We start from the raw sequence: 14,706 nt of genomic DNA on the forward strand, positions 1-14,706 counted from the left end.
TTCTGTAGTTTCGAAGGCCAAGAAGATAGTAGAATTGGACTGGTAATAGCGAATCAATGCCAATCTCTACTACAGGAGATAATTAACTCCTCGCCAAGCCCATTCCAGCATCCCACCCCCCACTGAAGCATCACAGCCCTTGTGTGCATTACTGAACAGGTTCGAAAGATGCAGGATACAGCCAGCAGGGGCCTTCGGACAGGGGGTCAGACTCTATGACCTATTGAGGTCGCTTCTGACCCTAACGTCAAGGCTGGAAAGCGACCTAGATTACTTTGCTAGTACTCTTCGCAGCCCTGTCATTCCAAAACTTAGCATAAGCCACAAAGTCTTGTTCCCCGGTATACCCACGCTCCCACTGTTCGAGGCATGACGCAGCAAGCAAGCAGTGACCCATTAGGAAGTCAGTCAGTAAACGCAACAGATTTAGAGTTTCTCCAAATTTTGTCCTCCAGATTTAAAATTGCAGGTATGAGTGGGTAGAGTGCGGGGGCCGTGGTTAGAGTTCAACACTGGGAATCAGAGGACCTGGTTTCCAATCCAGGAGACAAACAAATGCCAAAACAGCAAGATTCACCAAGGAACTTAGGCACGTGAAGGGGGGATTTAGGTAGAAGATGGCACCTGAATCAAAGAGAGCAATCGCCAGATGCCTCACCTAGCCCTCGAGACACTGCACTAATGGGCCATTTTGCATGTGGATTAAGGTCACTGCAGAGAGGAACTACCAAGCCATTACACGCCTGGTAAATTTGTGCATTTGATTCTTTCTACCCAAGCGCTGTACTTTCCACTTGGCCTTATTAAATTACACCCCATTTACTTCAAACCACTCCTGCAACTTGCCAAGATCATTTGGAGTTCTAACCCTGTCCTCCAAAAGGGTGTACAACTCTTCGCAGCTTAGTAGTCTGCAGATTTAATTAGGATCCACTCCATTTGTCCTCGTCATGAGTGCAAAACCGTGGAAGCCTGCTCGATATATCCTTCCAGTCTGACAGTGAGCAGCTGGAAAGCCATACTCACAAATGAGTCCTCAACCAGCTGTGCACCCACTTTTGAGTAACTTTACCTAGACCACATCCCCCAAGCCAGCTTATGAGACCGTCACGTCACAGCGACAGAAGATACTCCGCGGACATCGTGAGTTTGGTAGTCCAATTACTACTGCACCTACGTAAATGGAGCAATCCCAAAGAATCCTTCCTCTCTTTCCACTGATGCCAGAGAGCAGAATCTGGTCCTGTCAGGTCAAAAGAAGTGGGACAGGAAAAAAGAAAAGTATATTCTAAACACCCTGAAAGTGCAGGGTGGCAAGAAGAGAAGGCTCTAAAAACAAACAGTACAAAAGGAAGAAAAGGGTCCCGGATACAGAAACACAAGTGCATGATGGCAACACATCCTTGCTCGCGAAAACTCTCACTCGAGCCAGCAGCTCTCTTGGCCACGAAAGCTGGTGCACAGCAGATTGCACGGCTCAGCAATCTGTTGCGTCGCACTGCAGGGTGGGCCACGTATAATTTCTCCCCCCGGCACCGCTTCTTCCCACGTTGTCTGGTGCCTGCGCAGAACTCCAGGGCATGCTGCAGCTCTCCCTGCGCATCTGGCTCACAGCTTCCTTTTTACAGTCGTTTGGATCTGAACCACTCTCTGGAGTGCGAGCCCCTGCCCTTGCCCCTGCCCTGCAGGGTACCGAACGCTACCTAAGAGATGCCCGATAGCCTCGGCTCCCAAGGTGGCTTGTGGGTCTAGCTCTTACAAGCAGAAAAGCCAGCTTGCCCTGAAGGGCTGGAGCATGCCCACTGGGGACCAGGATTTTCAGGAGCTCAGGTCCCGATTGCCATCTAAATACTGCCAGATAATCAAAAACTCTTCGGACAACATGTGCAGAGCCCCCGGCTGCCACAACAGTGGCTGCTGGGTGCCAACTGCTTTGGAAAACCTGGCTTTGCAAGTATATCCCTCCTCCCCACCCAAAAAACAAACAACGCACCCTATTAAAACCCTAGGATTGCATCAAGACAGAACATATGACCTGGGTGATGATAAGCACAAGTGGGCAGCTGAGGCATCAGTCTGCATCTGTCCGAAGGCAAGAGCCTCAGTGACTCAATGGTCCGACATGCTGCGACAGCTCATAGGAACTGACACTTCATAATCTCAGCTCGGCCACGCCAAGCCCTTGCCAACAGCAAAAAACAGAAGCTCGCTTGTGCTGTAACCAAGCAGTCCCTCTCTGTTCTCACCTTCCATCGATCCCCATCCCACAGTGACTTGCATCCTCTTGAGTGGAAATGGCAGAGGGCCAGGGACTGCTCTCTGCTGCCAAAGCAGGGCCACCCAGAGCAGATTCAAGAATGCGGTGGCCTTTACCGGGGCTGAAGAGCAGAGAAGGGGGTCAAAGCCAGTGCCTGGGAGCTAAACTCTAGGACATAAAGCAAAGAGAACCTCAGAAAGAAGATGTCAAGAGGCGGAGACACCCATCTGGTTAGCAGGTCCCTTTCCAGTTCTGGGTACCACCACGCCAACAACCCGTTTTTGGGAAAGGCTCCTCCACCAGTAGCTGCCCACCCTGGTCACAGGCAGAAACCGACTGTGGTGCCTGGTGCTGAGGGCTACATTACCTCCAAGCAGCTTCCCCATTCACCCAGGCAGTTAGCAAACAAGTGACCCCATGATAAGCTGCCCACCTATCCTCACCTTCATTTGGCTCGTAGGATGCTTGTGTGTGCTGGGGGAGGGATGGGGAGCTGTGCTTTTTGTCACACTTTACCAGCAGGCCAGGATCAAGCCTGACTTACATACTGCTGGAAAAAAAAACCTTGCAGCCACAGGGCTACCCATGCCTCAGCTACATCCCATGATGATTTCTGCCTCTTCCCTGGGGTATTGACCCTTCACACTCGTGCCTTTTGGCAGGTTGGAGGATGCAACAACCCACTGTGTGGTATTGGGCCTGGTCTCCACAGTTCTCATACTGGTCTTGCTAACTCACGATACTGGGTATGTATCGTGCTGCGATGGTTACGCAGCAGAACTGGAGTACATCACAGGGTTCAGGTCCTTAGCCCCTGTGGAGGTGAGGTTTTGTGAGCCAACCAGGGGCATGCACAGCAAACAGCTGCTAGGGACCACTGAGGTGCTCCAGCTGAGTGGGGAAGAAGCATCCTTTGAAGTCAAGGCCACAGCAAACAGCTAGGCAGCTCGGCCCTTGGCAACAGTGCTGCTGCTGCAAGTCACAACTGGGTTGCAAACTCTCCTGATACGAATATCCCAAGTTCTCCTGAGCAAGCACAATCCCTAGGATAGGTGGAGCGCTCTCTGTAGCAGCACAGGTGTTTCTGTATGGGAAGCAGGGGGTAAGCTGTAATAATAAAAGATGCCTTTATTTTAGGGATATAGCTGCACTGACATCATAGCACGTAGCATGCGTGTACATACTGAGCTAAATGAGTTAGCTCTGTCTGCATTTAGCATAGATAAGACCTAAAGGGGGAAAACTCCTGTTCCCTGTTGCAAGCGGTACAGAGAATGCCATCCTGGCCAGGCTCCCAACCAACTGCAGAGCACAGAGTATTTGCACACCCGGGGGACAGCTCACACCCAGGACACCAAACACCACAGAATTCCTGCCCTGAGCAATGAGCTTGGGCCCCTGCCCTGTCCGAGGAAAACTGAACGTGCCAACATTTGCTGAGTGGGCACAGGGCTCTGCAGCGGCATCCCTGGCTTTGCCGTGCCCTTAGCTCATCCCCAGACCCAGCTGGTTTGCACAGAGTCGTGCCTTGCACAAAGTTGGATCTTGTTCTTGCTCCCGTTGAACTGAAAGGCCAAAAAAATGCAGCCTGGCCCATTCTTGCAATCTGATCCCACACCCAGGGAGATCTGATGTTTCTCTTTCAACTCCACCTCCCTAACCCAAGAATCCTAGCCCTCCTTTCATCCATCTTTAAAGTACATTTCTAGCCCTCCAGCAGAAAAAAAATAATAATAAAAAAAAAAAAAGCAGCTTGGACATATGACCCAAACGCAAGTGTACAGAAACCAGAAGGCAACATTAGGGTGTAGGGGAAGAAGGGTTTAGAGAGAGAGAAAAAAAATGTTCCTGATTAAGCCAAATCTCCAAAGCCCAAGGGTCCTGACTTTGGATTTTTTAAAGGCCTGGAATTCAAAACACTCGCTGGCTTCAGCAGATGCCAGCTCCTTAAATCAATCTCTTCTTTTAGCCAGGACGTGGCATACTACTAGGAGCTTTAGCACCTCCTACATGGCGGTGCGGCTCCAGCAGGCACAGCAGAGCAGCACGGAGAGAAGACATTAGCAGCTGATGCCGTCTTCTGAGCTGTACTGCAGCCTGTGCCGCATTTGCAATGAGATCTGATGCTTTTCTTGCATCTCCACCTCCTGGACCCAACGTACAGCTGCCTCTCCAGCCCTGCAAGTGAAGTGTGAGGCTACTGTTCTCCTTCTCTCCAGCAGTTTAATTTTAGAAAGACAGAATGGCAAGTTGCAGGCAAGTCTCAGCACAGAAGAGGAGATTATCTTTAAACAATCCCAATGACCTTGAGTTGGGAGGGCTCAGACAGGCTTTCTGAATCTGCTGCCAGGCCCCAGGACACGCGACAGAGGAAACTAAGCCTCGAGGAAAAAAATAAGAGGCTTTCCTTAAACAGCCACTCATGTGCTCTACATATGTGGTGGCTTAATATAAAACTGGTCGACCTGATCCCTGCAAGATTGGCCTGATGCGATTTACGTGTGTTAGCCCCCCCTGGCCAATGCGATAATCATGCGGGTCACTAGTTCAAGATGGCACTTAAAAAGCGGGCTCGGTTTTAGTCCTGGCAGCACCTCCTCTGCTGCCAAGTTTGGCGAAGAACGTTCTGCTTGACGTGCTTTGCAAACGACCCCAACCTCGCTAACTCCACGGGCTTGCAGCCTAGCTGCGCTGGATTCGCAGCAGGCAGGCGAGAAGAGCGAGTCCAATGGCGCCTACTCCACCCACCTTTCCTGGATGGCAGGGCTTTAAAAAGTGCAAGTGGCTTCTACCCACTAACCCCAGCACAAGCATGCATGGAAGCTGCCACCCAGAGGGTGCTCGGTGCTGTAAATAGAGCACCTCATACCAGACATTACCCTGAAGTTCAGCCTGTCCTGAAAGCACAGCTACCCGTCCAGCTGTCATTTGAGTTCAGGAGCAGGCACTGGGTGGGGATATTTTAAGGAGAGTGGCAGCTGCGAGACACTTGCATGGGACATTTGCATTTATGCTGCCCTGGGAAGGCTGGTAGGCTTGCTCCGCTTTCTGCCCGTCACTAAGGCTAGGGACAGATGTTCAAAAAGCCCAAGGCAGAATCAATCCAAGTTATGTGGTTTTTCTGTAAGCTGCGTAGTTTAGATCAGTAGAGAACAGAGCATACATACATATGCCTTTTGATGGGGAGGGGGCAAATTTTAGACCAGTGTGTGTGCGCCGAACTTCTGTTATGGGTATAGACCGGTTTCTGATCGCTTATAAAACCCGGCCTACAGGAGTGTAGCATAATACATCTGTTTGTTTGTCCAGAGGAGTACACAGAGGCACCACATAAAAAGCCAGTTTTCCTGAAGTGGCAGGAAGATGCTGATTTGCTACCAACGCATAGTAACTGTCTTCTTCTTGGTTTCTGTTTGGAAGGGGCACATGCATGTGGTTTAAGGGCAGCAGGTCTCACAGCTGGACAAAGCCAGAGGTGGCAAGGACCTAGCTAACAAAGGTCAAAGCATCACCGCTGAAAGAGGCAGGCTCGATCCCAAGCACGACTGACACTGCCCTCTCTTTGTGCAGATTAATGCATGTGGCAGGGGCTGGTGACAACCAGGGCCAGATACTGCAGTGATGGGTACAGCATGGGAACCTACACAGGCTCTGCTCCCATTGGCCTCATCGTGAAGACTCCCACAGGAGTTTTCTTGAATACCCTTCAATGTATTCAGGACTGTTGGGGGTGGGGGGAACCTCACCCTTCCCTGTTTTGTGCGACACGGATCCTTTTTTGTAATAAGGGGATTTTGCCCTCTTGGACTTGGCCAGAATTCCCCCTGCCATTAGTGCTGTACAGCATGTTAGGCAGCGGTTGCTGAATGGGATCATGAGAACAGGAAGTGCTGTAAACTCAAGCTACCGTAGCTGGGCTTCAGCCTGGATCGGTGCATCTCTGCCTTGCAAGGGTGATGGGCCAGGGATCAGCACACAACTTCAAAGAGACCATCTCTGTCTGAACTGCCGCAGACTTCCTGCGTGACCCTGGACAAGTCACTTTGCTTCCACGTGCAATAGTTTTGCAAAGACATGTTGGGAGAATAAACACGCGTGAAAGATGATGAGATGCTGGAGATGATAGTTACAGGGCAGGGTCCACGTTCAACAAGCTGCCGAGACACAGGGCCTGCTTTCCATCTTGGAACAGCTCACTGTTGCCAGTGCACTTCCAGTCTTACTCACCATACATTGCTCAGAAGTCGTGACCTAAGGAAGCTCCACGCTAGGAAATCACTCCTGAGAGGACTTTTCTACAAAAGCTTCCTGCATACCAGACATACGGGCTGTGCACTTAAGAGTCTTCATGCCCGAAATAGTGCACCAATCCTCGGAGCCTCTGACCAAGCCAGGCAGCCTTTCCCCCGAATAAGCCACAGGGTGGAAATTCACCCGTTGGTGGCCTAGGCACTGCTGGTGTCCAATTTAAACCTCTGAAATCAGGCTTCAGTGATTAGCTTTGAGTCTTGTGCTACCTTTGTGCCCCGTGCATGAACTGCAGCTGGAGGAATGAACTCGGTGCTCGAGGTGCTGTCGATTCCAGAACACAACATGCATCAAAAAGAAAAAGCATCGTTAGCATTGCTTTGGGATCTGTTTTGCCTCAGTATACTGTGGCATTTACCTTCCTTTAAAAGGCTGCAAAAATCTTCAACAAAGCCCATACAACAGGCATGCAGCTGGTTTCTTGGTCTCTCAGGTTTACTTCCAAAAGGCAGCTCTGTCTCATGCAGCTTTCAGTGGTACCCAGCACCTGGTACATTTTAGTGCAGTTACTGAGGCTGGTGCCAAAACCAGCTCTTGGGGCCAAACATACCATATATCATGACTCTGGACACGGACAAAGCAGTGGGTGTGAACTGGTGTTAGCAAGGTGAAAGTTTTGGCCAAGTTTCCCTCATGTAGAGAAGTCGATAGGGGTACGAATACCAAACACGCCCATTTAAAAACTATCCGATAGCAGAACGGAGCACTCTGGGAAATGGTCCTGCCTGCTCCTCCCCTGTATGGGGAGCGGGAGGTGGCAGGGGCTGTCTTTACAAAGCAGGGTATTTATCGAGGCCCTAAACGCCCCTTCTTAATCAATACCTAGCTAGAGGGTGGTTGGCTGGGAGTACGAGTAGGAGAAAACCCATTGCCTGCGATGCTTCAAACTTCAGCTGACAGCTCACCATAAAGCACGAGGGAACGCGCCAGGAAGACCTACTTTAAACAAGACAAGTTTTCTTCGACTGCACATTCTACGCTCGGTGTGAAGCCTGCTGTTGACATGGGGCTGGAAGTGGCTCTTGGGGCTAGAAATAGTTGACACGATGGCTTTGGACACTGGCCAGCAAATCCAAACAGGGATGACAGTTTTCAAACTGGCGTCTGTGTTTGGGGCTCGTGCCCCACGTCAAGGGAAACTCTCTAAACAAGGGAATCTTTGCCAAAATTTATTTTTTTAAAAAAGTGAATGGCACTTAGGGATGAAATGCAGTGCAAGCTCTACCTTCTTTTCTGTCCTATCATCTGTGCGGAGTGATGACAGGTGAAGGGAGGAGACCAGATTTTTAGTGCCTGTTCTCCCAAGGGCCTCCCGCTGACCGAGCGGGGAAGCCTGCATCAAAAGCAGAGTTATTAGCTCTCGTGAAAGTGCTGCTCAGTTCTTCAGGATGGCCTGCAAGGCCGTGACATATGACCTTGCTATGAAGCAACATTACAAGGAAAGCGAAGGCTCCAGGTGCGACGAGCAAAAAGAAACCTGACCCAGAAGTCCAACCTCACACGAGCGATTATCTCCCCCATCAGCTGCGCCAGACAAGCCCAGCCTGGTGGCATGCCACTGGGTTCAGCTGGCCACCACACCGACTTACCCGTCAGAGGGCAGACGGTGCAAAGGGAGGTGCCAGACTCCTGGAACAAGCCAAGTGAGCAGCGTGCAGCCATGCACCAATCGAACAAAGTTAACAGCTCAGCCCGCTCAGTTATCAAACAGGCTCCCAAACCCCTGCAGCAGCTGCGCAAAACCAGAAAGACCTGAACCAAGGACAGACCAGTGCAAACGGGAACCAATGGAATGAGTCCAACCTGGCCTCCCTCTGTGCTCTGCTGTGTCAGGCCTTGCCCTGGGTTTGGCCAAACACAAATCACTGCTGGTAATTTTAGAAGGCTGGAAACGCCCAGCTCCCATGCCTTTTGTCCTCAGTGCTAATGGGCAACAAGTGATGGCTTACAAGTAAACAGAGCAGTTCGTGCATGCACGCACACACACTGGTAGACGTATGCATTTCCCAGGCAGAATGGTTATGTGCCAGCAGTGCAGCACTTCGCACCATCAGTGCTCTGTGGTGGGAGAGACCCGGTTACTGACAACGCGTGACTCTTGACCCCCCCACATTTGCAACGAGCTTCCCAGCACCACTAAAAACAGCCTTCCAAACTTGATTGACTAGAACCCCTGCCGTGACAGCGCCAGGCTAGTTCAGACATGTTGTTTCGGCAGAGAAAGGCAACTATCTTCTCACGTTACCTTTAAAGTCTGTAACAGGTTACATGCAGGAGTGAGCAAAAGAGCTCAGCATTTTCAAGGATTTTTTTCCCCTATGTTTAAAAACCCTGCGCGCACAGGTTTTCTTTTCTTTTTTCCTTTAGTCTGCCAACAGACTCACAGAGCCGAGACCCATCCGTGGTTCCTGCCTTTTCTGTACCAGAAGCCAGCTCGCCACCCCGGATACCGGCCGCCACATAGCACTGACAAGAGGGCAGACTAGTCAAAATCCCCTGACACCTGCTCAGGTGTCCTCAAGGCAGGATTCCCAGGTAGAGGACCCACCCTGGGAGGTCAAGTCACCACCCAAGGATTTTACCTGCTTGCTTTCTCTCACTAGAGAGACTTGTCCGCCCAGCCACACTATTAGGAAGATTCTCTCCTACCATCGCAATGCCATGCTTGGTTTCTTTTCACCATGCTGACTACCTTGCACACAACCCTCCCCTGCACACATCCCCCACTAGAAGACATCTCATCTCACAAGTTATTTAAAAAAAAAAAAAAGGAGTCTTTGTCCATTTCCAGAAAGTTACACTAACAACAACCCCTGCATGGAAGACAGCAACAGCCTGATCCCAAAGCAGAGCCATTTCACCCATTTACCTTGACAAAGCCTACATGCTGCCTGGTGAGAGGCATAATAAAGAGGAGGGAAAAAAAAAAGTCCTAGCAACTGGCTTGTTGAGAGCAAACTTGAACAACTTACCTGTCACAAGTACATATTCATGGAAAGCAACAGGAGCACTTGGATTGTCCACCTACCTCTGGGTCTGCTAACTCTGCACAAAACAGCCCTCTTGCTCTTCGCAGCGTCACTGGCTGCCTGTCCTCCATGTTCCTAGGAGTTTTAGCTATTGCCCAGTGCCATAAACAGTGCATTGTTATTACTGCAGTCTCTTCCAGAACTAAAGGATTTTACAAGTGGTCATTATTCTTGTTTTAAATATAGGTTTTCAAAGAAGATGACGGCAATTATACACCACGGAGAGCTTTCCAGCTTCACAATGGCTGGAGCAAACTCACTGAGCAAAAAATAGGCTTGACTGCGGACTGGAGGAGTCAGCAGATATTTTAAGTTGGAACTGGAGCTCTATTTCTGACAAGAGAGCCCAGGAGCTTCTGCGCTTTCCTGCACGGCAGCTTTATTTTTGGAGAGAGCTGATGAGGCGTGGTGATGACAGGGGGCGGGAGGAGGCAAGCGCATTGTGCCTCTAATTGTCAAGCTGAAAACTCCTTGCAATTAGAGCACGTTTCAAAGCATGGCACTGCAGATTAGCAAAGCCAGCGCAATGCTGTGGCAGTGTTGGAAATAAAAGGGCATCTGCCCATTAAAGTAAAAATAGACAGGAGCCATGTGTGAATGCATCTGATAGACAGCATGCTCCAGTGGACAGCCCAGTGGATAGTGGGAGCCAGGAGGTATGAGCTGTCACTGCTGGTCTGCTGTGTGCCTTTGGGCAAGATACTTCACCTCCCTGTGCCTCTGTTTTCTCTTCCCATGTTGTGTCAGTCTCCTCTGTTTAAAGCATAAGTGCTTCAGGGCAGGGGCTGTCTCTCCCCAGGTGTTCATAGCAACCAGTGCATGGACCCGCACTGCCACCCCACCATGTGCAGCGTTTCAGCCATATCGCACAGAGGAAGTCTTCCAAAAGCGTGCACGAGACAATGCTTAAGTCATTAAGGCACTTTCTAATCTAGATTCCTATTTTCAAGAGGGATATTGACTCTTAGCAACTTGAGCTCTTCAGGCAACTCTTGCCAACCTCACTCTTCAACAGTAGCTCCCCAGTGCTACAGATGATGTCCAAGCTCACCACCTACTATACAGAGGGAACCGGGTCCAAAGGGATGAAGAGAACCAAAGCCAGAGGTTATCCACCAAGTCAGTGGCAGTCAGGCCAGGGTCTCTTCTGATTCAGTGTCCTACCTGCTGTTCAGTGGGCTTGAGCACTCCTCACACCCTAGGCACAGCTCTACATTCGGTGCAGCAACGTGAAAGTGTTACGTGGCCAGCAATACTTCCCCTTACAAAGTACGCTTTTTGCAAACTGAGATCATTAGGAAAACATTCAACTCCAACCTGGACATGCTTGAGGGTGTATAAAAACACACACTTAGAAATCTAAACACAACCCGTGGATGCCTAGGATGTAACACTTCCAGCTGGGTGGGGGAAGAGCCCTTACACCTCACTATTTGCAACTCAAATGGTGCAGCCCTGGAAGCTGTAAATGAAACGGTGCATTCAGCAAGAGGCAGAGACAAGCCATATGAAGTGGGATGGGGCAGGGGAAGAGGTGGGGAGGACACATAAATAGCAAAAAGTCAACTGGATTTGGAAAAAGGCAGCTAATTGGCCAAGGTCGGGTCTTTCTTTTCCCTACTGACATGAGGCTTCAAGTGCTCACTCTCCCATGTCCACTCAGTAATTAAAAAAAGCTTGAGTGTTCATCTTGTCCCTCCCGCCCAGCTCAATGTTACTATAGCAGGGAACAGCTGCCTCAAAAAAAAACCCCAAAACCCCCCCCGCAGCATCCCTTGGCAGTGAGGCAGGTTGAGAATTCAAGAACTGAGATCAAAACATGAATGCTTCACACAGTGCTACTGTTTCCAACCCTCAGAGCAGAGGAACAAGACCGCCTTCTTCCCAAGGACTGGCGGAGACTTGTGGGCAGAGGGGCAGAATAAGTGGTTAAGACATTTGCTGTTCTTGGCAAGGGCCAGCTGTGTACTTGTTCACCACCTTAGCGACCACACAGTCGGAGGTGTGGACCAGACAATTGTTCCTTGAAATGGTAGGATGTGGCTGAGACTAACTCCCCACCACCGTGCTGAATGCTTTCTCAAGGGTTGACAAAATGACGCGCTTTCTGACTTAGGCAATTCCAGTTACCCTAGAGACCGGCTACTTTTTGGCAGCTCGGCCACAGCACCAGACTCTGTCTACTGCACCTTTGTCACGGATAAGCCGTGGCCCCAAATACCCAAACAACAGCATACAAAAGGCAATCAATGTTTAAAGCAGTGGCTCTCAGCCTTTTTAGCCACCATAATTTTTCGCAACGTAGGGACACCCCAGCTGAGAACCACTGAGCTAGAAGCTAGCTTGTGCCAGGTGAGAGTAGGCAGGAGGCATGCCCTCGCCCCTTTGTGCCCTGCTTTTTCCACCATCTTCCCCCTTCCAGCCTGTGGTACGTACCCAGAGGGCCAAAAAAACCCCCAAATCACCGCTCCTCCAGTGACTCAAAAGCCTACAACCGAAGCCACCTGCACCTGCAGCCCCAGGAGCACGGGAGGTGGTGCCCACCCAGGCATGCGTGCAGAGCAGAGCACACTGGTAGGACCACAGGAGCCAATTCCTCCAGAAGCCAATAAAAGATTAACTGAAAACAGAGCACAGACCTCAGGATTTGGCCAGTAGGGGCAAAAGAGAAGGAACATCCAGGGGTTTTCCTTGCTCATTAGACATTCAGGATATTAGTGATCATGAGGACTGGTTGTTCAGTCGGGGTCAAGCCAAGTTTTATTCATGTTGCTGAACACGGCTACAAACACATTTATTCAATTCAGTGGCACTACTTGTGCATGAGCAAAAGCATGCTGACACACGGGAAGCCTTGCTCAGTCCAGTCCTAATCAAACAGCTTTTCAACTCCCTGAAATCACAGGGTCCCTAATGATCAAACAGCCAATTCTCCTTGCTTTTTAAGCAGAGAGCCAGATCTCCACTTATCGGCTTCCTTCTCGCTTCAAACAGGAAGGGGAGACTGCAGGAAGTTTGGTCATGGATTTTTGTTTGTGAAGCAACATAAAAGGTCACAACGATCTGCCGGACCTGGGCATGGTTTTCAGGTGCCAAGCACCTGCGACCAATTTCTGCTGGAGCTGCGAAGTGCTCAGCGCTGCTGAAACTTGTGCCCCAAGGGCTGTGTTCTGCACTGGGCAGGTGCCCCTTGATTTCCCCTCAACCCAGACTCGTGGCAGCTATGAAGAAAACATTTCTTTCCCAGTGCCCCTAACAAAGAGCACCTCTTTGAGTCCACATCGGGGCTATACGTATATGCCCTCTTGGTGACGTTCCAGTCACTTCAATGAATATCAAATGTGTGAACAGATGAAGCTTGGGAGCCAGTCTGGAGGAGATAGACAATCTGCACCCTCCATCTTTACTCCATCCTAGCTTCACATCCATCAGACTAAAATTAAAAAGTGCTTCCCCAGGTTAGCAGGTAGGAAGAGGGCAAAGTTGCATTTACAGAGCAAATCTAAGATACAGGGGGTGAGGGGGTCTCTGTCCATACTACCAAGTTGAACTGGAGCGCTGCCCCTCCAGGTAGGTGCTGTGTAGGGAGAGCACCCCCACGCCTCTCTTCTTATGCAATCAGGGCTTCAGGCATCAGTGGTCACCAGCCAGAAACTGAAGCTACCTGCAGAGCTGAAAGCTAATAAAACCGGCTTGGCAACATTTTTTATCAGGCTCAGATGCAAATCAGGAGAGGAGCATGCCAGCCTGTGCTGCATAAATCCCTGTGCATCTTAAAGAGACAGATGTTATCTGGCTCCGTTTTATTTTTCCACCCCCGCCCCCAGATCAAATACACTTTCAAGTCAGGTTGTGCAGCTCAGATCCAGACAAAGCGGCACAACTGCTGAGCTGTACAGCTTCGTGACACCCTTGTGTTAAGCAGTTTTAGGAAACCAAAAAACCACCCAGCAAGCAGCTGTGAAGCATCCTCACGGACAAGCCAGGCATGACGTGCACAGGCAGCCATTCTTTCCCTTACCTGTACGACTTCTTTCCTCACGTTGACAACATCCAGCCAGTCATTGAATCGCGGGTAGCTGCTGAGCTCCTTTGTCCTGTCGTTCAGGGGCACGCTCAGCTTACACTGCCGCTGTCTGTAGATGTAGTCCATCAGTTTGGCCTGTCAGGACAGAAAGCAAGCAGCTGAGACAGATTTCTTTAATACAGGGACCATCCTTTTGTGTTATATCGGACAGTGCAAGGCCCAGCGTGGCTCTGGCTCAAGATTTGGGTTGGAAAGTACCCCAATCATACAAATAAGCAGACAATGATGAACAGGGGCTAAAGCAAAGTAGCTCCCTTATGCTAAAGGACACAGAGAGCTTGGGTTGCTTTGCTGTTTCAGAGGCAGGAAACACAGGCCCTTTCCACCCCCAAGTTAGGCCACCAGCAGTCACCTCCAGTGGTTAAGTTTTACTCAAATTATACACAACACAGAAAGCAACCAGCTGCATTTCTTCTGAAAGGAATTATCCCCATACGCATCAGGTATAGGTAATCCGTGCTGTGCCATCACTGCTTTCCTATCAGTTACTACCAGCCGCCCTCTCTCACCCCCTCCATTTGTCTATCAAGCACACCCTAGATGAAGGCTAGGTGCCACAAGGATAATCTACTGCTGAGCAAAAAAAAAAAAGAGCAGGGCTTTCACAGGTAACAGCCACCCTACCCGTTACCCTGCATTAAGCTGTACTTGTGTCCACACTCCTAGAGAGGACGCTTTTGGGGTACAGATGACCTTCCTGTCGGTTTGAAACACCCAGCGCAATGGGCCACGATTCCACTGAGGTTTCTGGGGTTTGCCCAGACACAAATATTCAGAGAAGAAAGCAAAAGTCCAAGTCAAACACCTGAATGTTCAAGAGGACAAGACTGATTTTGCTGCAGAAGGTGATGTTTCAGAGAGCTGACTGAAGCTCATCATGGTGGAGGTGAGGGCTTTTTGAGAGGGCTTCTGGGTCCCTGTGATTTGCTGGACCTGGGAACAGATGAGAGGGGAGCACAGATCTGCACCTACTTGCCTGTTGGGGAGGCACAGCATGAGTGCAGAGCATGGCTGTGAGCACCCAG

At 50.2% G+C, this 14,706-nt stretch overlaps 1 protein-coding gene across 6 annotated transcripts in view; it reads right to left on the reverse strand.

The window, feature by feature from the left end:
- Positions 1–14,706, reverse strand: part of KSR1 (kinase suppressor of ras 1) — a 104,958-nt gene that overhangs the window by 33,106 nt on the left and 57,146 nt on the right. For 5 of the 6 annotated variants that reach the window (XM_019511050.1, XM_019511052.1, XM_019511053.1 and 2 more), the window contains exon 2: positions 13,616–13,756. In XM_019511050.1, coding sequence (XP_019366595.1) covers positions 13,616–13,756 — 141 coding nt within the window. Of the gene's footprint in view, positions 1–9,593; positions 9,909–13,615; positions 13,757–14,706 lie in introns of those variants that run through there. The other variant, XM_019511055.1, reaches the window with a different exon arrangement.

Source organism: Gavialis gangeticus, unplaced genomic scaffold, assembly GCF_001723915.1.
Source record: "Gavialis gangeticus isolate Ggan-Ray unplaced genomic scaffold, GavGan_comp1, whole genome shotgun sequence".
NCBI classification, from domain to species: domain Eukaryota; kingdom Metazoa; phylum Chordata; order Crocodylia; family Gavialidae; genus Gavialis; species Gavialis gangeticus.